The 27,021-nt window shown below is 38.0% G+C and overlaps 1 protein-coding gene across 1 annotated transcript in view; it reads left to right on the top strand.

The window, feature by feature from the left end:
• Nucleotides 1-27,021, top strand: part of BIRC6 (baculoviral IAP repeat containing 6) — a 265,256-nt gene that overhangs the window by 212,551 nt on the left and 25,684 nt on the right. Inside the window, 3 exon segments of the mRNA XM_017870639.1 lie at nucleotides 6,368-6,578; nucleotides 25,528-25,673; nucleotides 26,853-26,963. Of these exon segments, the coding sequence (XP_017726128.1) occupies nucleotides 6,368-6,578; nucleotides 25,528-25,673; nucleotides 26,853-26,963 (468 nt within the window).

Raw genomic sequence — 27,021 nt, 5'->3', positions numbered from 1 at the left:
ATGTAAAGTTATTTTTTAGAAGTTTACCTTTTTTGGCCGGGCGCAGTGACTGATGCCTGTAATCTCAGCACTTTGACAGTTCAGGGCAGGCAGATCACTTGAGATCAGTGGTTCGAGACCAGCCAAGCCAACATGGTGAAACATCATCTTGACCAAAAATACAAAAATTAGTCAGGCATGGTGGCATCCACCTGTAATCCCAGCCACTTGGGAAGCTGAAGCTGGGGAACTGCTTGAACCCTGGAAGCGGAGGTTGCAGTGAGCCAAGATTACACCATAGCACTCCAGTCTGGGCAACAGGAGCAAAACTCAGTCTGGGAAAAAAAAAAAAAAAAAAAAAAAGTACACATTTCTTACACATAGTGTGAAGTCTGGGGTTTTAGTGTACCCATCACTGGAACAGTAAACATTGTACCCAGTAGATATTTTTCAAACCCCACCTTTTGGAGTCTCTGGGGTCTTTTTTTTTTTTTTTTTTTTTTTTGAGGTGGAGTCTCCCTCCGTTGCCCAGGCTGGAGTGCAAGTGCAGTGGTGCGATCTGGGCTCACTGCAACCTCTGCCTCCCAGGTTCTGGTGATTCTTGTCTCAGCCTCCCGAGTAGTTGGGATTACAGACACCTGCCACCAGGCCCAGGTAATTTTTGTATTTTAGTAGAGATGAGGTTTCACTGTGTTGGCCAGGCTGGTCTCGAACTCCTGACCTCTAGTGATCTTCTCACCTCAGCCTCCCAAACTGCTGAGATTACAGGCGTGAGCCACCACACTTGGCCTGTAGTTATTCTCATAGATACCTTTTACTTCCTTGGCTAAATATATTTCTAGGTATTTTGTTTTATGTTTTATTATTTTATCTTATTTTTAATTTTGTTTGACAGAGTCTTGTTCTGTCCCCCAGGCTAGAGTACAGTGGTACTATCAGAGCTCACTGCAACCTCGACCTGGTAGGCTCAAGCGATTCTCCTGCCTCAGCTTCCCAAGTAGCTGGGACTACAGGAATGAACCACTACACCTGACTAATTTCCTTTTTGGTTTTTATAGAGATAAGGTCTCACTATGTTGTTCAGGCTGGTCTTAAACCCTTGGACCCTAGCAATCTTCGAGCCTGGACCTCCCAAAGTGCTGTGATTTCAGGCGTGAGCCACTACACCTGGTCTTTTTTTTTTTTTCCTGTTACTATTGTAGATGAGATTGCTTTCTTGATTTAATCCTTGGCTAGATGATTATTGGTGTTTAGAAACATTACTGGTTTTCATATATTAATCTTATATCCTGAATCGTCACTGAATTCATGTATCAAATCCAAGAGTTTCTGATGGAGTCTTTAGGGTTTTCTAGATCATATCAGCAAACAGGAGAAATGTTGACTTCCTGCTTTTTGAGTTTGAATGCCTTTTTTTTTTTTTTTTTTTTTCACCCTTGCCTGATTGCTTTGGTAGGGATGTCCAGGACAATGTTGAATAAGAGTGGTGAAAGTGAGAACCCTTGTCTTGTTCCAGTTCTTAAAGGGAATGCTTTCAGCTTTTTCCCATTAAGTGTGGTGTTAGCTGTGGGTTTTTCGTATGTGGCCTTTAATTTATTTTGAGATCAGCTTATGAGACTGGCTAATTTTTTTATTTTGGGTAGACACAGGGCTTCACCATGTTGGTCAGGCTGGTCTCGAACTCCTTGCCTCAAGCAATTCACTCACCTTGGCCTCCCAAAGTGGTGGGATTACAGGTGTGAGCTACAGTGCCTGGCCATTTATTTGTTTGTTTTGAGATGGAGTCTCGCTCTATCACCCAGGCTGGAGTGCAGTGGTGTGATCCTGGCTCACTGCAACCTCCACTTCCTGGGTTCAGGTGATTCTCCTGCCTCAGCCTCCCCAAGTAGCTGGGACTACAGACTTGTGCCACAACACGCAGCTAATTTTTGTATTTTTAGTAGAGACGGGTTTCACTGTGTTGGCCAGGCTGGTCTCAGACTCCTGACCTCAGGTTTTCCACCCACTTCGGCCTCCCAAAATGCTGGAGTTACAGGCATGAGCCATCACGCTTGGCCTCCCAAAATGCTGGAGTTAGAGGTGTGAGCCATCACGCTTGGCCTGTTAATTTTTAAGGGATGGGATCTTGCTCTGTTGCCCAGGCTGGAGTGCAGTGTTGTCATCATAGCCCACTGTAGCCTCAAACTCCTGGTCTCAAGCAGTCCTCCCACCTTAGCCTCCCAAGTAGCTGGGAATACAGGCTTTTTGCCATCACATCTGGCTAATATTAAAAAAAAATTTTTTTGTAGAGACAGGTTCTTGCTCTGTTGACCTCGCTTGTCTTGATCTCTTGGTCTCAAGTGATCCTCCTGCCTCAGCCTCCCAAAATGTTGGGATTATAGGCATGAACCACAATGCCAGTTATTGTATTATCTTTTTGATGTGTTGTTGGATTTGATTTACTTGTTTGTTGTTTTGGATTTTTGTGTCTGACTTTATTAGGGATGTTGGTCTATAGTTTTCTTCTTTTATTATATCTATCTTTGCCTGGTTTTGGTATCAGCATAATACTGTCCTTGTAAAATGAGTTAGGAAGAATAACTTCCTCCTCAATTTGTAAAAATCGTTTCAGGAGGGTTTGTATTAGCATGTTCTTTTTATATTTGGTAGAATTTGGCTGTGAATTCATGTGGTCCTGGGCTTTTTTTTTGGGGGAGCTGTTTTATTGTGATTGAATCTCACTACTTGTTCAGTTTGTTTCTTGTTCAATCTCAGGAGGCTGTATGTTTCCAGGAATTTACTCATTTCCTCTAGGTTGTGAGTGTATCGTTGATCATAATAGTCCCTGATCTTTTGTATTTCTGTAGTATCAGTTGTATTCCTTTTTCATTTCTGATTCTGTTTATTTGGATCTTCTCTCTTCTTGGTTCGTCTAGCTAATAGTTTATCAGTTTTGTTTATCTTTTCAAAAACCAACTTTTCAGTTTGCTGATGCTTTGTATGTTTTTGTTGGGGGGCGGCTGTATTTCATTTAGTTCTGTGTTATTCTAATTTTGGGTGTGGTTTGTTCTTACTTTTCTAGTTCCTTGAGGTACATGTAAAGTTGTTCATTTGTTACCTTTCTCCTTTTCTGATGCAGGCTATAAACTTCTCTCTCTCTGCACTGCATTTGCTGTATCCCACAGTTTTTCTGATGTTGCATTTCATTTTCATTCATTTCAAAAAATTTTTAAAGTTTGTCTTTCTTTGTTGACCCAGTGATCATTCAGGATCATGCTGTTTAATTTCCATGTATTTGTACTGTTTCCGATGTTCCTGTTGGTATTATTTTCCAGGTTTATTCCACTATGGTCTGAGAAGATACTTGATACGATTTCAGTTTTTCAAAAATTTGTTAAGACTCCTTTTATGGACTAACATGTGGTCTGTCTAGGAGAATGTTTCATGTGTTGTTGAAAAGAATGTATATACTGTCATTGTTAAGTAGACTGTCCTACGTCTGTTAAGTCCATTTAGGCCAAAGTCCAATTTAAGTCCAATATTTTCTTTGTTAATTTTCTGTCTCAATGATCTTTCTAGTGCTGTGAGTTGGGTGTTGAAGTCTCCCACTATTATTGTATTACTGTGAATGTTACTGTTTGATTATGGTATTATTGTTAGACCATTTCCAGCTTTCACTATTGAAAACAGTATTGTATTGAACATTTCTTCATAGAGTAGACAGTAATAAGTGCTATTATTGAGTCATAGAATATAGGCCTTTAAAATTTTAATAGATAATGCAAATTGGCTATACCTATTTGCACTTTTACTTGTACATGAGTCTTAGCTTTTCCACATCCTCACAAATACTGGCATTGTGTTTTATGCTTATCAATTAGTAACTTTTGGATTTTCCTGAATAACATACTGTCTTATAATACTATAAAATCATAGTAAGTAGGATGTTGTGACATTGTTCATGGTTTGGAAAACGGGCTTTCATACTCAAGTATGTGTGGAAACAAGGAAAGAATGGCAGTCATACTACCCTGTCCTCTGAATCATCACTGGAAGGTATAAAATGACCTTCTCTTCCACCACTTTGAACGTCACTCCAAATAGCCTCACTGTTATTAAGCTCTGATTGTCTCTATTTTACATCAGTTGTAGAGATTTCTTTCACATCAGTTACCATAGAAAGTACAGGATGCTAGGTGATGCCTCATCCTGTTACAACTTAATCCCCATATAGCTCTGTGGGCACTGAGGCAATTCCTACCTCTAGTTGGACTCCCACAATTCTCCTCCCCTGTTTTAGTTTTCTATATAGCATTCAGAATGCTTACTAGCTCCTGAAAAGAATGTAACTCATATGTCCTTCGCCTAGAACGTTAGATACTTGATGGTAGAGATTTTTGTTTGTTTTTACTGCTTATTCCAGCCTGTCCAGCAACAGGTTTTCATTAAATGTTTTTTGTTTGTTTGAGACTGTCTCGCTCTGTCACCCAGGCTGGAGTGCAGTGGTGCAATCTCAGCTCACTGCAGCCTCCGCCTCTTGAGTTCAAGCGATTCTCCTGCCTCAGTCTCCTGAGTAGCTGGGATGACAGACCTGCGCCACCATGCCCAAATTTTCTTATTTAGTAGAGACGGGGTTTCACCATGTTGGCCAGGCTGGTTTTGAACTCCTGACCTCAGGTGATCCATCAGCCTCAGCCTCTCAAAGTGGTGAAATTACAGGTATGAGCCACCACACTCTGCCAGTAAATGTTTATGGAATGGCTGTTCAGTAACTGTCATTGGAAGAGAGATGTTAGATCCTTATCTCACATTATTCACAAAAGTAAATTCCAGTTGGTATACAACACAAAAACCAACAAAACAACTTATAAAAGCCTTAGAAGCAATGTATGTTACTAGAGTAAGGAATTCACTCTTAGATGCAAGTGATTTTAATACAGAATTAATTTGATTTATAACTAGTAATTTAAAGCTAACATAGGCAACATTTTCTTTTTTACTAAAAGAAAGTTGGTTTATTGAAATAGAGTTCGGATAAATTGCAATTCTGTCATTCATTTTACAAAAGATAAAATAACTTCATCATTTCAATTTAGTTTAAAAAAAAGTTTCCACCTCATACTGACAAATATATTTCCAGCCATAATATATTATCTGGGGTATTTAATCGTTTCTATATGTAATAGAACTAGATTTTTAGTTACATTTCTTGTTCTCCCCTAAACTTGATACTTTACTTTTTTGTTTTCCAAAAGTGCCTATTATTATAGTTTGTATATTGGTGCTTCATAAATATCTGCTGCATTCTTCCATTTAGCAGCTAACCTATTAAGTTGACCCTTGAATAATGCAGGTATTAAGGGTACCAACCCCCCACATATTTGAGAATCCAAGTGTAACTTTTTTTTTTTTTTTTTTTTTTTGAGGCAAGGTCTTGCTCTATCACCCAGGCTGGAGTGCAGTGGCATGATCTTGTCCTCCCCAGTCACAGGGACTACAGGTGTGCGCCACCATGCTTGGCTAATTTTTTGTTATCGTTTTGTAGAGATGGGGGTTTTACCATGTTGCCCAGGCCCATCTCAAACTCCCAGGCTCAAGTAATCATCCCACCTCGGCCTCCCAAAGGTCTGGGATTATGGGCGTGAAACACAGTGTCCGGCCCCAAATATAATTCCTGACTCCTCCAGAACTTAGCTCCTAATAGCCTGCTGTTGACTGGAAGCCTTACTGATAACATAAACAATCAATTAACACATTTTGGATGTTGTATGTATTATATACTGTAAGCTAAGGAAAAGAAAATATTAAGAAAAAAATCATAGAAAATATATTTACTGTTCATTAAATGGAAGTGGATTATCATAAAAATCTTCATACTCAGAGTCTTCATGTTGAGCAGCCTAATGAGGAAGAAGTGATGGGGCTGGTCTTGCTGTCTCAGGCTGACAGAAAATCTGTATATAAGTGGACTAGTGCAGTTCAAACCTGTGTTGTTCAAGGGTCAGCTGTAATTTTTTTGAGATGGAGTTTCACTCTTGTGGCCCAGGCTGGAGTGAAGTGACGTGATCTTGGCTCACTGCAGTCTTCACCTCCCAGGTTCAAGTGATTCTCCTGCCTCAGCCTCCCGAGTAGCTGAGATTACAGGCACGCGCTGTCATGCCCGGCTAATTTTTGTATTCTTAGTAGGGACAGGGTTTCTCCATGTTGGTCAGGCTGGTCTCGAACTCCTGACCTCGGGTGATCTGCCTGCCTCGGCCTTGCAAAGTACTGAGATTACAGGCGTGAGCCACCATACCCGGCTGGGTCAGCTGTGGACCTAGGTAAGATCTAGGTAAAAGCTACATTGCTGTGGACCTACTTTTATATTGTACATTTTCTCATTTTGTGCATTTTCCTCTTCTCCTTATAGTGCTGGACATGGCAAGACATGTGCCACTTTATCGGGCGCTGTTGGAATTGCTCCGGGCCATTGCTTCTTGTGCTGCCATGGTGCCCCTGTTGTTGCCCCTTTCTACAGAGAATGGTGAAGAGGAAGAAGAACAGTCAGAATGTCAAACTTCTGTTGGTACATTATTAGCCAAAATGAAGACCTGTGTTGATACCTATACCAACCGTTTAAGGTACTATATTATGTTTATTTCTCTTGAGTTTGCCTCTAACAATGTTTTTTAAATAACTCCATGTGTGTTTTTGTTTTTCAGTGATATATGCTTTTTAAAAACATATACACCCTCAGCTGGGTGCGGTGGCTCACGCCTGTAATCCCAGCAGTTTGGGAGGCTGAGGCAGGTGGATCACGAGGTCAGGAGATAGAGACCATCCTGGCTAACACAGTGAAACCCCGTCTTTACTAAAAATACAAAAAATTAGCCGGACGTGGTGGCGGGCTCCTGTAGTCCCAGCTACTCGGGAGGCTGAGGCGGGAGAATGGCGTGAACCCGGGAGGCGGAGCTTGCAGTGAGCCGAGATTGCGCCACTGCACTCTATCCTGGGCGACAGTGCGAGACTCTGTCTCAAAAAAGAAAAAAAAGAAAAAAAACATACACACCCTCACACACAAGCGGCATATAAACATACAAAGAAAAAGTATCCACCCAAATTTTACACTTAGAAACATTCATTCACAGTTGCTTATTCAGTATCTCCCTGTGTGATCGTATAGCTATAGGTGTCAAGTTTTACTTAAATGCTGTCCCATTGTACCTGTTAGACAAATAGATGCTAGTTTCTCACACAATGTTGATGTCAGAGACATCTTTCAGTTTCAGTAAATATATATCACTGACATTGTTCTAAATACTTTGAATTCACTGTTGTATTTAGATGCTATATTTTATTTAACTATTTATTAGTAGATTTTAGGTTATTTTCAGTTCATAATAACCTCATACATACATCTTTTGGGGCTTGCAGAAATTTCTGCAGATAGAATCTTAGAAGTATAATTGTTAGGTTTATGGATTGCTTCTGTTTTATTTTAGAAGTCAAAGGATTCAGTATTCGATGGAATTAAAATAAGTCATAATGCTTATCTTTATGGAAAATTGAATTGTTATTTTTAGTTTGTTTACACATTAGTAGAGTCAGAGGATGAGTTCTGTCAAAAACTCTTTTTTAAATAACCTAGGAAACCTTTTCCTTTCCCTTGGCAAAATCTGTTCAGTGACCTTTTCTTTTCTCATGGCAGAATCTGTTCAGTGATTGTTAGTTTATTCCTCAAAGATGGCCTAATTCTGAATTTTAAAGCATTTATACTGTTAATGGAAGTTTACTCCTTTGTCAATTACCTTTTGAGTCAGTTAATGTCGTTTACCGTGTTTGTGCTGTATTTACTTTGCTTTTTCGCACTTGTTTTTTAAGAACCTATAACTTAAGAAATAGTGTAGGTCAAAAGATCATAGAGAATTGGTCATTGGAAGAATAGTTCTTGTCAGTCTTTGCCTATGAGGGAATAATCACCTTATGAAAGAATCCTGACTTTGTTGCCTTAATGTGTTGTCATTATCACTTTATTTATTTCAATAGCTTTTGGCATACAAATGGTTTTTGATTACATGGATGAATTATATGGTGGTGATGGCTCATTGCCAGGCAGTGAGAATCATAAATTATGGAAAAGATGAAAAGAGCCAGTTGGTAGAGATAAAAAGCTGTAGAGTCATGCAACTCTGTTACTAGTAATGGAAAATGTAAAGGTATATTTTCTTTGATAGTGTGGTATTTTTTCTGTTATAGAGGAGAGAATAGTGTTGTGTTTGGTCCCCTCCTATCTTGTAGCTCCACCCAGAATCTTTCTCACTGGTAACCAAGGAAGCCAGTGTAATAATGTAACAGTAGTGTGGTATTATAATTGAACTGAACATCTGAATGTCTCATTGAGCTAATGCCTCCTCGAGAAATGTCTACTAAAATGTCTTACTCCCTTCCCTGGCCATCTGTGTTGCTTATTCTTGTAGAATAAACATAGTTTAAATCAATATGTATAATATATACTGAGCTTTGAAACTGCCATCATGTCGTTTGGGGGGAATCTTGCCCTGTATTTCTGTACCTTATATTTCTGTTTTGGGATGACTCTGTTAGCTTATAACTAAAATTGAAAATTTATAAAACCTTGAGTGTTTTCTACCCAGGTATATTTTGTCTTTTAGATGAAAAATTATGTAATGATTTCAAATGTTGTTTTAAGTTTAGCCTTGATTAAAAACAGTATCACACATTTATAGTGTTACAAAGTGAAAATTGAACCAGTAAATAATAGTATCCTTCTTTATTTATATATTTATTTATTTTTTGAGACGTTGTCTCGCTCAATTGCCCAGGCCGGAGTGCAGTGGCGCGATCTCGGCTCACTGCAAGCTCCGCCTCCGGGTTCATGCCATTCTCCTGTCTCAGCCTCCCAAGTAGCTGGGACTACAGGCGCCCGCCACCACGCCTGGCTAATTTTTTGCATTTTTAGTAGAGATGGGGTTCCGTGTTAACCAGAATGGTCTCTATCTCCTGACCTTGTGATCCGCCCGCCTCGGCCTCCCAAAGTGCTGGGATTACAGGCGTGAGCCACCACTCCCGGCCGTATCCTTCTTTAAACTGTGTATTTCCTTATGCTATAATTTCTATTAGAGTCTGCAAAAATGGAGTTCTAGAGTATTGAATTCTAAGGTAATTATAGAGTATTCTTACTGCAGGAAATTTGGACACCTATAGTGCTTCTTTGGTCTATTTGCTTTTCTTAGCTTAATCTATTTCCTGTTCACATAACACACTGTATAATTTTTTTGAGAAGGAGATCTTCTGTATAAAATATACCACTTAATTCCCTATGAAAATTTAATTTCAGATAGAGTATAACTGAGTTTCAATTAACTGGAGCTCTTTATTTCTCTATTTGATTAACTGGATGAAATTATTCCATTTAAATTCTTTTCTTCTTACTTCAGCCAGAGAACATTCTTCAGACTTATAAATTATGTACCAACAAAATATGCATGTGAAGATACAATGACTGTCCATAAAACTCATTTCATTAGATGATTTTATCTTTACAGTGACCCTGTGCAGTGCATATTTTAGTAATTATTTTACTGATAAACATTATTATATTTTGTATTAAGACTTGAATATACTTTTTAGTTGAAATCCTCATGGTCTCTGCTAATCTATGCAGTCTCTGTTATAAGAAGAAACCGGTAAAGACTAATAATGTTATTACATCTTCCTTTTCAAGGTTTACCATATAGAGAATTCATTTTCAGCTTCACAGAGAGAGTAAAATCTATTCTTTTCCAGTTGTCATGACTTAAGATGTATTTTTTTCTAATAGAATTCACAAAATAATCCATTATTCCTTTAGAGTGTATACCCACAGAAAGTGACCTTAGTTTAATTTTAACACTGACTCAAAGTTCCCCACCCTACCTGTCTGCCTCATTCCCAACTGTATTTCACAAAAACCCTAGAATACTCTGAGAATAGAATGATTCAGGAAAATATGTTCTGTTAATGTATCACTTTCAGGATCTATTTTAGTGTATTTTGAGGGTTTGGAGCTATAACTTTAAAAATGCTATGTATCGCGGCCGGGTGTGGTGGCTCACAGCTGTAATCCCAGCACTTTGGTAGGCTGAGGTGGGCCGATCACTTGAGGCCAGGAGTTCTAGACCAGCCTGGCCAACATGACGAAACCCATCTCTGCTAAGAATACAAAAGTTTAGCTGGATATGGTGGCACATACCTGTAATCCCAGGAGCTTGGGAGGCTGAGGCACGAGAATCGCTTGAGCCTGGGAGGCAGAGGTTGCAGTGAGCTGAGGTCACACCATTACCCTCCAGCCTGGGTGGCAGAGGGAAACTGTCTCAAAAAATAAATACATATATATATATACACACACACATACATACATACATATAATGTATCACACACTCAGAAACATTTTACGGTATTTTTGTCTCTATTACTGTGAAATCCAGGGGTTAATAAAGTACATGTATTTGGTATAGTTCTTTTTTTAAGTAAGAGAAATAGTAGTTTACTACTTATTTTTATTTATATACCTAATATATTGCCTTTTTTTTCTTCTCTTTTGTCTCTGTTTTTAACAAGCATATACAAGATATGAAAATTTCTTTTCTTCAAATAAAATTGTATTTAACTCTTTTATCATCTTAGATAAAATAGATTCATTGTGTATTCTGCAGATCTCTAGGTAATTGTGGTTGCATATAATGATATTCATTGAAATGATGTGTACGTTGTATTTGTAATATCATTTTAACCTTCCTTTTGGGGATGAGAGACATTAAAAAATAAGGTCAGGTGTAAAGAAGATGTTTACTATTACTGCCGAGAATATCCTATCTATCTTGAAGTCTATCCTGAGCCTAAACCCAATTAATTTTGATCTGATAATTCAAAGACTGGAGGAGATTCCATAGGTTTGTGCACCCCCAAGCCCAAAACCTTTACAAGAGGAGATAGAAAGACATCATTAAGAAGCTGGATCCCAGTGCCAGCTCTTTGGGAGGTTTAGGTGGGAGGATCACTTGAGGCCGGGAGTTCAAGACCAGCCTTGGCAAGGGAGTTCAAGACCGGCCTAGGGAGATCCTGTCTCTACAAAAAATAAAAATAAATTAGTCAGCATCATGGGCTGCACCTGTAGTCCTAGCTGCTCAGGAGGTTGAGGTGGGAGGATCGCTTGAGACTAGGATATTGAGGTTACAGTGAGCTGTGATTATACCACTGTACTCCATCCTGGGCAACAGAGTGAGACCCAATCCGCATGTTTAAAAACAAAAACAAATAAAAGAAAAAAGACAGAAAGCTGGAAAGGTTGATCACTTACCTTAAATTTACCTAATTTGTAACATATTCATGATTATAAGACATTCATGATTAACATTGGTAGGTGAGATCTGGCTTGGTCACAAAATCATTACTGATGCATTCACTTCACAGACTTTTTTTTTTTTTTTTTATGTCCACGGGCACATAACTAGAAAATTAGTCTTCTTTCTAAGGGGCTGACATATAAATGGGGGAAATAATAACCAGGCAGATTTTGTTTTGTTTTGTTTTGAGATAGAGTCTCGCTCTCTTGGCGAGGCTGGAGTGCAGTGGCATGATCTCAGCTCACTGCAACCTCCATCTCCTGGGCTCAAGCAGTTCTCCTGCCTCAGCCTCCTGAGTGGCTGGGATTACAGGTATGTGTCGCCACGCCCAGCTAATTTTTGTATTTTTAGTAAAGATGGAGTTTCGCCATGTTGGCCAGGCTGGTCACAAACTTCTGACCTCAAGTAATCTGCCCGCCTCAGCCTCCCAAAGTGCTGGGATTACAGGCGTGAGCCACTGCGCTGGGCCAGCCTGGCAGTTGTAACAACATAGTATCTGACATATTAGTAATATTAGTAGAAGTCAAGACACTACAGGAAAATAAATCCAGGTTTGGAGGCCTAAAGGAGATATAGGAATTAACCAAGAATAGAGTACAAATGAAGAGGGGCAAGGGATTGGTGTCCCAAGGGTATGAAAACAATGTTAGCAGTGAAGGAAAGCATCACATATTCTGGGGACCTTGAAAAGTTTGGTATGTCTGAGTATAGTGTAGCTGGAAGGTAGTGGTGAGAGATGAGCCTGGAGAGGAAATCAGGGGCTAGAGGATAAAGAGGAATGTATCACAGAGTTACTTACCTTTAAAAGTGATGTTGAGCCACTGAAAGGTTTTCAGCAGCTCTCATCAGGTTTGCATTATAGAAAGATGGTCTTCCAGGTGTAGTTGAATGGTTGGAGGGGAAGTTGGAACAAGACTAAACCACCATGGAAGAGATTTTCATCTGTTTCATCTCAGCAGATAGAGCTGTATATGTCTTCTCCCTGTCCTACTGTTTTGGGGGACTGATCAGCACTCTTGGTACTCATCAGCACTGTTGCTGTCATATTATGGACTTAATAGATGGATAGTTCCTAGGTAGAAGTAGTTTCTATGCTCCAGATATTTGTCTTAAAAAGCAATCATGTAACTCAGACTTTAAGTCACTTACTAATTGCATTATTGTATGTGTTCATATTGGCAACTGCAGATTTATCTCTAGGGATCTCCTTCAATAGAGTACAAGTGTCATAGCATATATGGATCTGGGAACATGGTTTCCTTTGTTCTTATATACGAATCTGATGTCTACAATGCTAGGCAGAAATTTTCCAACACTAATCCTACTACTTGATTATTTGACTGACTCAGGCAGAAAGCTATGATCCGTCAATTGATAGAAGCTAAGTCATTAAATCAAAAACCATCTTAAATCTTTTGTATTAAGGTCCTGGAATGACAAGGTGAGACTCCATACATGTTCATGTCTTCCTGTTTCTCTACTGTTTGCTTAAAGCTGTCACCCAGCTAAAAGTTGTAGACATGGAACACTTATACATAAACACTCAGTTTTGTGTCCTGTTGTCTATATTATTTTGGGATATACCCAAATCTAAAAGAGAACTCATATGATAATGAGATTTTATTAATTTTATTAAATAAGTCAGTTTTGATGATTGAAAACTGAAGGAAATTTTCTTGGTGGAAATTCTTTGTTAGACTGCAGAACCTTGACATTTGTGAGGAAGAACTTTTAGATATTATACCACCTATGCTACTGTTTACTTAAATTTTCCTTTGCCTTTTTTTTTTTCTACTTAGAATTTTCTTTAGATCAACTTAAAAAAAACAACAAGTTTTCTCAGGCTTTTAAAGAGGAAACTTCAAGTTACCCGGATGGACCATTATCATTTGCCATAAATAGGAGATAGTGTAAACATGAGTGAACCATTTACTGTGAATAAAATAGTGTTTATTAATCCTTGAAATACATTAGACCATCTGTGCAAAGTGACACAATCAGGAATAATTCAGATTTTGTTTGTTAAATAAGACACTGGAAAAATAAATGCATGTCCGTCAAAAGGAGGATTGTTTATACCACAGAATATTCATGTATGTAAAATTGTGCAACAATGGAAAAGAAAAGTGAACTATATTTTATTTTATTCATTTATTTGAGACGGAGCCTCACTCTGTCACCCAGGATGGAGAGCAATGGTGATCTTGCTCATGGAGGCACCCACCACACCCGGTTAATTTTTGTATTTTTAGTAGAGAGGGGGTTTCACCATGTTGGCCAAGCTGGTCTTCAACTTCTGACCTCAAGTGATCCACCCACCTCTGCCTCCCAAAGTGTTGGGATTACAGGTGTGAGCCACCGCGCCCGGCCTTATCTGTATTTTAGATGTAAAAACAGCCAGGTCTTGGATGTATCATTGAATTTTGAAAAGGAAGCTGGGCTGGATATGGTGGCTCGTGTGTATAATCCCAGCACTTTGGGAGGCCAAGGTGGGAGGATGATTGCTTGAGCCTAGGAGTTCAAGACCAGCCTGGGCAACATGGTAAGTAAAACCCTGATATATTAGTTGGGTGGCCTTGTACACTGTACTCCTTGGTTAGGTGGTGTGCTGGGGAGTAGAGTAGCTAGAATCAATATTGCAGCCATATCACTGAACTTTCTGTTCATCCAAAGATTTTGGTAAGAATGACTGCTTAGCCGGGCGCAGTGGCTCACGCCTCTAATCCCAGCATTTTGAGAGGCCGAGGCAGGTGGATCACCTGAGGTCAAGAGTTCAAGACTAGCCTGTTAAACATGGCAAAACCCCTTCTCTGTAAAAATACAAAAAAATTAGCTGGATGTGGTGGCACGCACCTGTAATCCCAGCTACCTGGGGCGGCTGAGGCAGGAGAATTGCTTGAACCCAGGAAGCAGAGGTTGCAGTGAGCCAAGATCCCGCCAGTGCACTCTAGCCTGTGGTATAGAGCAAGACTCTGTCTCAAAAACAAACAAACAAACAAAATACCAGAATGACTGCTTAAAGAAGGAACTTGGGATTAATACCATGGGATTTTCTTTTATGTCCTGTAGTTCTCTTACTATAGAGTTTTCACTATTATATATAGTAATATATCAGGTACATAATTACATATAATATCTCTAGTATACATACATACATATATCTGAAAGGTAGCCTCTGAATTTTTATTTTTGAAATAGTAGACTTTAAGCCATATTTTAAATTGTCCTCAATTACACCTTAATACTAAGTGATTAATCTCTTATAGTTTGGTGCGTGATAATTACAGTACTCTGATGGGATTGATAGTGTAAACTAGTGCACTGCTCAAGGAATGAGGGTACTTTTAGTTAATTTCATCTTTTCTGATTTACTTGTTATAGTAACCTATTGACACTGTAAAGTGGCAGCTAGGGGTATTTCATTGTGATTTAGTCTGTGTTTTGAAAGTTGACAATTCCTTAGGCAGTTGTTGGGTATTCACTCTACAGATTGTTTTAAGAGCTTCATAAAGATGATGTTTTAATATTTTTTGGTTCAGGGTTTTGTGTTTCTGTAATTTACTATCTTTTCTAATACCCCCTTTCAAGATTCGCGCTTTGTAATAACTGCGTTGTGTTAAGTGTAAAAGTTAACACAGATAAACTGATGAATATTGATGCTGGCTGGTTTACTAATCACCAGAATTTGAACTAAGGCAATTTCTGAGATAACATTCCTTCTGGAGGAACAAAAGATTAGGCCAGTATGTTATGCCAAAATAGAGAGTTTTACATTCAACATTTTGCATTTTTTGAACTAAAAGACAAGGTTAGAGTTAAGTATTCTGAGGATTTTCTTCAGAAATTAAAGTTTTTTTTTTTTTTTAAGGAATATATGTGACATTTCGTACATCAGTTTAATAGCATTTTGAATGTGTACCTTACCTGTACCTATAATGCTAAAATGTAATGTAATTTTTTTCCCCCAGAGACAGGGTCTCACTCTGTCGCCCAAGCTGGAGTGCAGTGGCCCGATCTCGGCTCCTCCCGGGTTCAAGCGATTCTTCTGCCTCAGCCTCCCAAGTAACTGGGACTGCAGGTGCCTGCCACCACACCTGGCTAATTTTTTTGTATTTTTTGTGGAGATGGGGATTCGCCAAGTTGGCCAGGCTGTTCATGAACTCCTGACCTCAGACAATCTGCCCACCTCGGCCTCCCAAAGTGCTGGCATTACAGGCGCAAGCCATTGTGCCTGGCCTGTAAATTTCACTTAGACCATTCTTATGATATCATCTATCACTTAAAACCTAAAGAACAGGCTGGGTGCGGTGGCTTACACCTGTAATTCTAGCACATTGGGAGGTTGAGGTGAGAAGATTACTTGAGCCCAGGAGTTCAAGACAAGCCTGGGTAATATAGTGAGACCCCATCTCTATTCTTTAAAATAATATTTAAATTAAAAAAAATTTTTTGACTGGGTGCAGTGGCTCTCACCTTTAATCCCAGCCCTTTGGGAGACTGAGGCAGACAAATTAACTGAGGACATTAGTTCAAGACCAGCCTGGCCAACATGGTGAAACCCCGTCTCTACTAAAAATACAAAAATTAGCTGCATGTGGTGGCGCACAGTGGGTGTAATCCCAGCTACTTGGGAGGCTGAGGCAGGAGAATCGCTTCAACCTGGGAGGCGGAGGTTGTAGTGAGCTGAGATAGTGCCATTGCACTCCAGCCCGGGCTACAGAATGAGACTCTGTCTCAAAAGAAAAAAAAAATAAAGTTTTTTAAAACCTAAACAATAAAAAGTGGAGCATATCAGGATGCTGACATTGTATGTTTTTCTTGTTCAATTAGAATTATTTTTAATAGTAGTTTGAATGAAAATGGTTGATTAAACCCTAAATGTTGGTTCTATTTAATTTTTTTGCCCGGATAACGTTAAGTAGTTCTTTATTTTATTTCAGAGGAATTGTTTAAGAACCTTATTTCCTCTACTTGCCTACTATCATATTAGGCAGAAGAAAAAAAACTTAGTATTCACCCATCAAGGACTTGCACTGTAGGTGAGATCCATTCCCTGGGCTAGTGTTTGAAAATTCCTATTACCATAAACGTTTTATTTTTTTAGATGCCTTTAGGCTGGCAATATTCAATCGCTTTGTGATTGAAACCCTTTTCTTTCTGGCAGAAAAAAAAATGTACCAGATTGTCATTAATTCTATCCCCAAAGCCTTAGATTCTGGCTTACTTCTTTAGCTTTATAATTTAGTCATTTTTGTATGTAATATTTTTTAGGTTTAGGCCTATAAAGAGTGGGAAGAAATAGTTTCCTAAGGACCAAGACAGAAAAAGAGACTTGAAAAGCAACAAACGATACATATCAGGTGCAAGCAATGTCGCACATGGGCCAAATATAACCTGTGAAAAGATGTTTATTGATGCATATGCTCCAAGCCTCATTCCATACCAATTGTGAGGGCTCAAAATTTGGTGAAAATCAATTTTAGAAATGTTCTGATTGATGACTTAGGCAGATACAAAACAAAATTATTTCATGCATTCCTTTTGTTTTGCCAATTAAATTTTGATTAGTACAGTATTTGTTTTTGTTTTGTTTCGAGACAAAGTCTCACTCTGTCACCCAGTCTAGATTGCAGTGGCATGATCTCCGTGCACTGCAGCCTTCACCTCCCAGGTTCAAGCGATTCTTCTGCCTAAGCCTCCTGAGTAGCTGGGACTACAGCCGCGTGCCACCACACCCGGCTAATTTTGTATATTTAGTAGAGATGGGATTTTGCCTTGTTGGCCAGGCTGATCTCGAACTCCTGACCTCAGGTGAGGTCCACCCACCTTGGCCTCCCACAGTGCTGGGATTACAGGCGTGAGCCACTGTGCCTGGCCAATTAGTTTAGTATTTCTTTTCCAGTCTCTGTGCTTTCATTTTTTTCTCTTCTTCTTTCTTGAAAATAAGGCAATTTGCCCTAAATGGAGCATATGTTGTAATAAATACATAGTTGCATATAGTTACATAAAAATATAAGGAGTTAATAATACAGCCCTAACTTTTATGTAGGATTTATAGTTTCTGAATTGCTTAGGTGTATATTGATTTTTCTGCTCTATATAATAGGCAAGAAAGTATGTACTATTCTTATTTGACAGAAAATGAATCTGTTACTTAGAATGTTACATTACAAACTTAGTAATAGGTAATAAAGCTGAGATTTAGCTTCTAAGCCTCCTGATACTGTTGATGTTCATCATCGAAAAGAGTATTGATGAAGAAAGATAAGTTGATTGACGCATAGTCTAGCTACTTCTAGTTTTATATACCACTACTACCCACTACCCAAATAGTTCATTGATTATTAGGATTCACACTTGTATAATGGCTAAAGTTAAGCCTTAATTGGTTGTTGGAAAACACTGATTAAATGCCAGAATACAACTTACTCTGTTACTTAAGTGATTTAAAAAAAAAAAAATTAAAAAAATTGTAAATTGACTCAGTGTTTATACCTCAGAAGCATCACATATTAATATAGAACGATCACTTTATTCTGTATCAAATTGCATCATATGAGCTTTATGTTTCACGACAGTTTTCACTGTATTATCTCAGACAAAATCTCAAGCAGTCTTTTTTTTTTTTTTTTTTTGAGACAGGGTTAAACCTTGTCACCCAGGCTACGTGGTGCTATCTCGGCACACTGCAACTTCCACCTCCCAGGCCCAAGCGATCCTCCCACCTTGACCCAAATAGCTGGGATTACAGGCATGCGCCACTACTCCCGGCACATTTTTGTGTTTATAGTAGAGATGGGGTTTCCCCTTACTGCCCAGGCTGGTCTCGAACTCCTAAGCTCAAGCAATCCATCTGCCTCAGCCTCCTGAAGTCCTGGGATTACAAGTGTGAGCCACTACACCTGGCCAAAATCTCAGCCAGTCTTAATTACTGAATTTGAAGTCTGTTGCTAAGTAAAATTTACTTCATATCAAGTCTTTCTGGGCACATTACAATAGTAACTTGTTCATATTATCTATGGATTTTAGAGTTTGGGTAGTTCAAATTCCTCCTTTTTATAAATGAGCAAAACAAAGTTCATACAGACTGTTATTTGTTCTCAGTTCTCTCATGGTTAGTGACATAGCTATGATAAGAACTCATATATCCTAATGTCTCAATCAAATACATTTATCTGCTAAATTAAACTTAACTCCCAAATAATAATTAGGTTTATGCATAAATGATTAATTAAATATCAGAACGTGGAGCTTCTGGGTTGGTTCTAATATTTACGATATTTTAAAATTATTTTTAAGGGGCCAGGCATTGTGGCTGACACCTGTAATCCCAGCACTTTGGGAGGCCATGGCTCACAGATCATGAGGTCAAGAGATCAAGACCATCCTAGCCAACATGGTGAAACCCTGTTTCTACTACAAATACAAAAATTAGCTGGGAATGATGGCGCGCACCTGTCGTTCCAGCTACTCGGGAGGCTGAGGCAGGAGAATCGTTTGAACCTGGGAGGTGGAGGTTAAAGTCAGCCGAGATTGCACCCCTGCACCCCAGCCTGGGGGACAGAGTGAGACTCCATCTCAAAAGAAAAAAAAATTTTTTTTAATGATGGCAATGGAATAAAATATTTTGAGTTGAAAAAAATCTGCTTTTGGGCTAGGCGTGGTGGTTCATGCCTGTAATCCCAGTGCTTTGGCAGGCTGAGGCAGGTGGATCACTTGAGATCAGCCTGGGCAACAAGGCAAAACCCCATCTCTACTAATAATACAAAAATTAGCCAGGCATGGTGGTGTGCACCTGTAATCCCAGCTACTCGGGAGGCTGAGGCATGAGAATCGCTTGAACCTGGGAGGTGAAGGTTGCAGTGAGCCGAGATGGTGCCACTGCACTCCATCCTGGGCGACAGAGCAGGACTCTATCTCAGAAAATAAAAGAGAAGAAAATAATGTTTTGATAATTTAAAACTACATACAATAATATGGATTTTACAGAATTTTCCTACTGTTTTCCTTTTACTCATGTGTTTTCACTCCCCTGAATAATTTGTAATATCCTATGATAGGATATTAAAAGGCAGCATATTTCACTAAGTATCCATAGTATTCTAGTTGTGCCTAATTGCTAGATTACCAAAGTAAACTGAGTCTCATTGTGTTTGGTTGTCTCTCTGGTATAAGCAACTTTATAATCACTTATATGAAGAGTAGGTCAGCTTTATCCATGTCTGATGTTTCTCTTGCTGTACTAATTGAAGAAGAATTAATAAGGCCAGGAGCGGTGGCTCACGCCTGTAATCCCAGCACTTTGGGAGGCCGAGGCAGGTGGATCACATGAGGTCAGGAATTCAAGACCGGCCTGGCCAACATAGTGAAACTCCGTCTCTACTAAAAATACAAAAATCTAGCTAGGCATGATGGTAGGTGCCTGTAATCCCAGCTACTCGGGAGGCTGAGGCGGGAGAATTGCTGGAACCCAGGAGGCGGAGGTTGCAGTGACCCGAGATCCACCATTGCACTCCAGTCTGGACAACAAGAGTGAAACTCTGTCTCAGTAAATACATACATACATACATACATACATACATACAAAAATAAATAAATAAATAAGATTTTTCTGAAATTTTCTTAATTATTGATGGATGTACTCTTCTACTGTCTTTTCAAGAGATTTGGTATCCACTTTCGTAGAATAGAGGAAGATGTTGGTGATAAAATGGCATTGCCATTAGAAGCCCCCTGCTCCCACACATGAACACAGTATTATTTTTCATTTCCTGCATTTAATGTGGTTTAATGTACCCAATATTTCTAATATCTTTAGCTCCTTTGTCAAGAAGAGATGATTAAAGGGTTTATGCAGCAATACTTGATATTTAAAGGGTAAGCAAAAACACTCCCCGTTTATGAGTATTGTTCAACATTTTATTTTAGACTGGTAAAAAAGACAGAACTTGGAAGTAACTCTCAGTTATCTCCACTAGTAAAGGGATTTCTGGCATGGATAACGTAATACCTTTAATCTGTATATACATGTTATTTTTACTTGAATTTAAATATTATTTTCTATTGTGAAAATTCTGTTACTCACAAAATAGTCACTTTGAAGATGGGACCCTTTAGCTTTTACATGTTAGTTCTGGTGAAATTCATCTCCTGCTGGTCATTCCAGCTGGTATTATCTGAAGACGAAATTAAAATATAGCCACAGTAGTTTTACTTTTGAATAAATGTGATACTCCATAGCTTCCTTCAAGCAGGAACGAAGGCAGTTTTTTTATATCTGATCTTCTGTGCAGACTTCTTCTGCTGTACTCCAGTAAGCAAAAATCATATTTAGTATAGTTGGTGTTTGATGGTTTCACCAAAAATTTGAGAGAGAAACTTACTGTGAATCAAAAAGTCTTATTTGCTATCAGGGCATGACACAAATGACTCTGTGTTCAGTATAAAGTGTTCTGGATATTTAACTTCTCTTTGAACAGCATTGAAGCAAGCATCTTTTATAGCTGTTTTTCTTACCTATCTCAAAGTTTCTTCCTAATGGAAAGTTGTTCATCATACTTTTAAATAACTGGAGTCACTTGTAGAAGTACCCCACTTCCTTTTTATATACCTCAGCAATGGGAGATCACTTGATTTACATCTTTCCAGGCATATTTTCTACCAGACTCTCTTATTTTAACCCCCATAAGCTGGATCTTCTAGTACTTTAGTTAAAAAAAAAAAAAAATTCAGTTCCAGTTCTAGCCCTCCTACTTGTGATTTCTGTTGAAAAACACTCCCTTGGTTCTCCTCTTTTACATCTGCTTCTCATACCTAAAAATGAAAACGTCCTAATTTCTTAGGTAGCATTTGTTATACTCATATATTTCTTTAAACGTTTCTGTTTTTGATGGTGGTAAACAAATTCAGTTGTTCGTCAGTCTTTTTTCACACAGATAGGCAAATATTTATTTTAATATCTCTTCTTTGGCTCAGTTGGGTTGTCCCTTGGTAAACTGCTGAAGCATATTATTTCTGGCAACTCTATTTAACAGTAGCATGCAGTACCTTCTGTATGTCTGGTGGTGTTTTATTTGGCCTAAAAATTAGTATATTTGTGTCTAATTAGAAATCAAGATTTTATTTTTAAAGGCTTCTTATAACTATTTTAAGTATTCCCTTCTTTCATTCTCACATATGCTACCAAGACAAGGAGGATTTGTCTTGCAACATTCATTTAAATCATTAAAATTAAACTAGTACTTCCACTTAGAGATTAAATAAAAACAAAAGGGGACCATAGAGTTAAAAACTAAGCTTTAAATTAATCACAGAAAACAAACATTTATTGTATGGAGATCTTTGTCCATTTACTGGTGCATTTCAAGAATTATTTTCGTGCATCCTAGAGATATTAGAAGCAATTTCCTACAGTAATATTTTTATTTACTCTTTCAGTTTGCCTCTAATCTAAACTATAATTACTGTCAAAGAGCTTTAGAACTGAGGAGTACAGTGTGATCCGTGCTTTTTGGTAAATGTAGAAGTTTCATTCTCTTACAGTTTTAGAATCTTCTTCTGCAGTGCTAATTCTTAATAGTTCTGAATCTACATTTCAGCATGTAGTCTCCAGATAACGTCTTCAAATGGCTCTCCTTTTTAAAATGTTTATTGCAACTTTGCAGTACATTTAGCTTAGATTTAGGAGTGCAAAGGGCTAAAGGGGTCTTGTTTTATCAAGGAAATAGCTGTATTAAGCTGTTTTCGGTTTATGGATTATAAAAGAAAATTCTGGCATGGTGTTTTTAGTCTTACTAATATTCAACTTTATTTGGGCAGTAGATATTGGTAGAGGCAGTTCAATATAATTGAATGTTGAGATATGGGTTTGCTTTTTTGTTTTGTTTTCAGGAGAAAGATTTGCCCATTTTGCTCACATCCTACTTCAGATATGTGTCACAGAGCCAAGGTTTTCTTAACTAATTAGCTATTTAGTTGGAATTCACAGCATAGTGGAAAATGTTTGCAGATAATTCTGTGCAATAGTAGAAACTTCAGTTGCTTCCTCGTATTTCTTCAGGGCAGTGATCACAACCAGATTCAACGTATGCACAAAGCAGCGGATACCATGGTAGCGGCCGTCGCTGATTGCTTTTACCATGTTGGATCCATTGTCAGTCTCAAAGACCTACTTCCAGCTAGGTGCCTTGAACTCAAATAGCTTTTCACACAGACTTCAGGATGTGAGCTAAGGTATGGCCTTTTTTCATGAGCTGGGCCTACATATGGGTTGACAGTAACCTGCAACTTTTATAGAAAAGAGACTACTGGCTATAGTTTAATGTCAGACAATGACTAGTTAGAATCATTGATAGGCAGGTAGTGTGTGTTCTTCATATATTCAAAGTATTCTCACCATTTAGATATTTTCTGTTTTTTGGTGTGTTTTTGTCAAAGAGACTATTCAAGTAAAAATTTCTCATTAGAACCTGGTGCAAAGGTCTAATATATATCTGCTTTATGATTCAACCATTGTCTTCAATATGAAATACATATCATTTCTTTCACACATTTGGTGTAAATAATTTTTTTAAACTTCTGAGGATTCTTGCACAATTATTTTCTTTTACTTTTCTTAATTATGGTAAAAAAATAAAGTTTTATCATCCTAACCTTGTGCACTATTTTAATAATCTCCTACTAATCTTCTTTTTAAAAGTGGAGTTAGGAAATTGGCATGAATAGAGCTTGAGATTTACAAGCAGTAGCTCCAAAGGTAATCTGCACACTGGGGTGGTAAATACAATAAAGACCTAAATTGGATTAATGCAGTTCACGCTCCATGCTAGAGATTCTTGTTTCTTCAAGGAGAAAATAACCTTTCTGGAAAAAGAGCTTCACTTTCATATCTTCCTTCTCTGCAAGATATGTTTCTTTAAGTGAAATCTTTATTGAGAGTACAGTGGATTAACTCATTGATTATAGACTTAGGAAATGATATTATGGCTATAATCATAACTGCTTTCTGAAACAACTTACTGTTGTTTTCTTATTCAGTGGCCCTGTTACTTAATAATTTTTTCAAGACCTGGTAATAGAGAATCATTTACAACTGGAGAGGAAGAGTCCTTGTAAATTCAAAGTGGGTACTGTCAAGCAGCTTATGCACTTCTCTTCATTCTCAGTGTTCGACACTGATTGTTAATAGCTATTGACAAATGCAGAAGTTGGTAATCTGAGTTACTCTGCCAGAATCATATCTTTATTAAGAAGTGACTCACTGTTAAACTACAGTCTCACCTTAATTCATAGCTATAAAAGACACAGTATAGTAGTTGACTGTAGCAGTAAAATTCTCTGATATGTCAGTCTTCAGACATACACTATACTCTCCTTATATATACAAAAACATGTATTCAGATACATGTACACAGATGACAGTTGATGACTGAAATGATGTACAGTGTAACATCTGCCAAGTCATTTCCTGAGTGGTAAAGGAAAGTGGCTGTGTGTTCTCTGACTTCTTATAGCTCAGGGAAGATAAGAAGAGACCACAGGAGAAAAGGCAGTCATTCAGTGACGTATGCTACCCTTCAGTTAAGTCAAGTGACATAAGTTTTTACCTTCTAGTTAAACATCTCTGTAGAAACTAGTTTTTGTTTACACGTTATAGGAACTAAATTCAAAACACATGCATTATACTATTTTCATTTATTCTTCCTACCCATTTGAGTGGCTTCTTAGTTTACTATTTATCTACCTTAAGGATTGAATTGCTTCTGAGCAGATTTTTGTTTTTGTGACAAGGAAAGGTTCATTTGTATGTAGATGACATAGTATTATTTGTTAAGGATTCTTCTTCTTCTTCTTTTTTTTTTTTTTTTTTTTTTTTTTTTTGAGATGGGGTTTTCACTCTTGGTTGCCCAGGCTGGAGTGCAATGGCATGATCTCTCGGCTCACTGCAACCTCCGCCTCCCGGGTTCAAGTGATTCTCCTGCCTCAGCCTCCCGAGTAGCTGGGATTACAGGCATGCACTACCATGCCCAGCTAATTTTGCATTTTTGGTAGAGATGGGGTTTCTCCATGTTGTTCAGGGTGGTCTTGAACTCCCAGCCTCAGGTGATCCACCCGCCTTGGCCTCCCAAAGTGTTGGGATTACAGGCGTGAGCCACCGTGCCCAGCCTATTTGTTAAGGATTCTTCTACTGTCTGTTATTCTTTTTATAGTTTTCTAAGGCTCCATGACCACTTTGTGAGATCGTATTTTAATATAATGACCCTTTTTAGGTAGGTATACAACTGAAAAAATAAGCGATGTATAGTTTAGATCATACCTTAGCATAAATATTTTTAACACTTTTATTTATATATGATTTTAGTTTGTTTCAAATGATCTATTTAAGGAATTATAAAGATGTAGATTTTTAAAGTTCTAAGCAGTAGTGTAAAGATGTTTATTATGTGAATAACATGCTGAGAGTTGGAATAGAGAAAAAGAAATAATGTTTAGTTGTGTTCAGTGACTCTTGTATTAAACTACTAGTACATTTATCTAGAAAATTTAAATAAAAATTTAATGTCCTATATACTTAAACTTTGCTGTAATACATCCTATTGTGATAACAATTTGAAATGAAATTGGATACATTTTAGATCCTGATAGGAAATGACAGAATAATATCTTTAAAATGAATATGCCCTAAAACCTAGTATTTCATTAAAAGATCCAGTGTATAGAAACACATTGTATTAAGACACCCAGTAATGAACCTACATTTTACTCTAAAATATAGTTTTTTTCCTTAGAAATTTAATTCTGAGTGAAATACAAATAGTATTAAAATTTTAAAACTGCTTGTGGTCCTTTAATTCTCAAATATTTTAGGTATATAAGTGATTTCTCTCTCTGAATATTTATAATTACGTGTGTTTTTAAAAGTGTGTCTCTAAGGACATCAGGTATCTGGGTCTTGTACAGGATGACATTTGTATAATGTCTGTCTCTTGTCTGATTTTATGTTAGAAGGGAAAACCTACCCATAACTTTATTAACCAATGGCTTCAAAAGCAAGTTAATACAGATCATGTGTGTGACAAAAACACACTCATTTCTATATTCTGCCACTATTATTGATTTATGGAGGTGTTTTAGTCGTAAAATCTTAATTTTCCTTGCATTTCTTTCCATATTAAAAAAAATTCAGATCTAAAAGGGAAAATGTTAAAACAGGAGTAAAACCAGATGCATCTGATCAAGAACCAGAAGGACTTACTCTTTTGGTACCAGACATCCAAAAGACTGCTGAGATAGTTTATGCAGCCACCACCAGTTTGCGGCAAGCAAATCAAGGTACAAAACTTTTCCTATTATGCCACTTTTCATTTGATTTAAAGATGTTTCATTCACTTACTGAAAACTGCCTTTCTCTTTTTGCTTTATGTTAATGATTTTAAAGCAAGTTCGTTTACCTAAAAATTTTGTTCTCTGTTAGGTTTTGTTCTTTATCTGATTTCAGTCATGTAGAGTCTAATTTTAAAATATTTCTGCTATATATGATTGCTAAGTTTAGTAGGCTGAGAACATACATCATAAATATTTCTTCCCACTGAAATTCATGAAATTGAAAAATGCCTTTGTATTAGATAGAAAATAGTACATTAAGACTATGTATGAGATGGCCGGGCGCGGTGGCTCAAGCCTGTAATCCCAGCACTTTGGGAGGCTGAGACGGGCGGATCACGAGGTCAGGAGATCGAGACCATCCTGGCTAACACGGTGAAACCCCATCTCTACTGAAAATACAAAAAAAAACTAGCCGGGCGAGGTGGCAGGCGCCTGTAGTCCCAGCTACTCAGGAGGCTGAGGCAGGAGAATGGCGTAAACCCGGGAGGCGGAGCTTGCAGTGAGCTGAGATCCGGCCACTGCACTCCAGCCTGGGCGGCAAAAAAGACTATGTATGAGAATTTAGCTTAAATTGATATTTTTGGCCAGCACAGTGACTCATACCTTTATCCCAGCACTTTGGGAGGACTAAGTGGGTAGATAACCTGAGCTCAGGAGTTCAGGATCAGCTTGGGCAACATGGTGAAACCCCGTGTCTACGAAATACATGAAAAATTAGCTGGGCATAGTGGCATGTGCCTGTAGTCCCAGCTACCTGGAAGGCTGAAGTGGAAGAATTACCTTAGCCTGGGGAGTTGAGGTTGCAGTTAGCTGTGATTGCACCACTGTACTCCAAGCCGGGGGGAGGGAGAGGGAGAGGGAGAGATTTTCCTATGTTAGCTGAAGAAAGTGATCTGAATTATCTATTGTTTCATTTCTGCTTTTCATAAAGATGATTATGTTGTTTGCTTTATTATGTTTATGAAATAGAAATTTGTTATTCTCAGAGTGGTTGTAGTAAGACAATTGGGAAGAAGTTGACAATTTTTTGGAATTCAAAATTTGAACTCTAGAGGTGAATTGTTTTTAGTTTTATTATTTTAAATGCATACTTAACGTTATTTATCTTGAAATATTAAATAACAGAAAAAAAACTAGGTGAATACTCCAAGAAGGTGGCTATGAAACCCAAACCTTTGTCGGTATTAAAGTCACTTGAAGAAAAGTATGTGGCTGTTATGAAGAAATTACAGTTTGGTAAGATGAAGTTTTGATTTGCTCAAGATCTCACTTTCCATTTTTTAACAGTGCTTTT

This window comes from Rhinopithecus bieti, unplaced genomic scaffold (genome assembly GCF_001698545.2).
Source record: "Rhinopithecus bieti isolate Rb0 unplaced genomic scaffold, ASM169854v2 scaffold_5341, whole genome shotgun sequence".
Lineage (NCBI taxonomy): Eukaryota > Metazoa > Chordata > Mammalia > Primates > Cercopithecidae > Rhinopithecus > Rhinopithecus bieti.
Note: the sequence above shows the minus strand (reverse complement) of the source record. Positions and strands in the feature narration are given on the sequence as shown.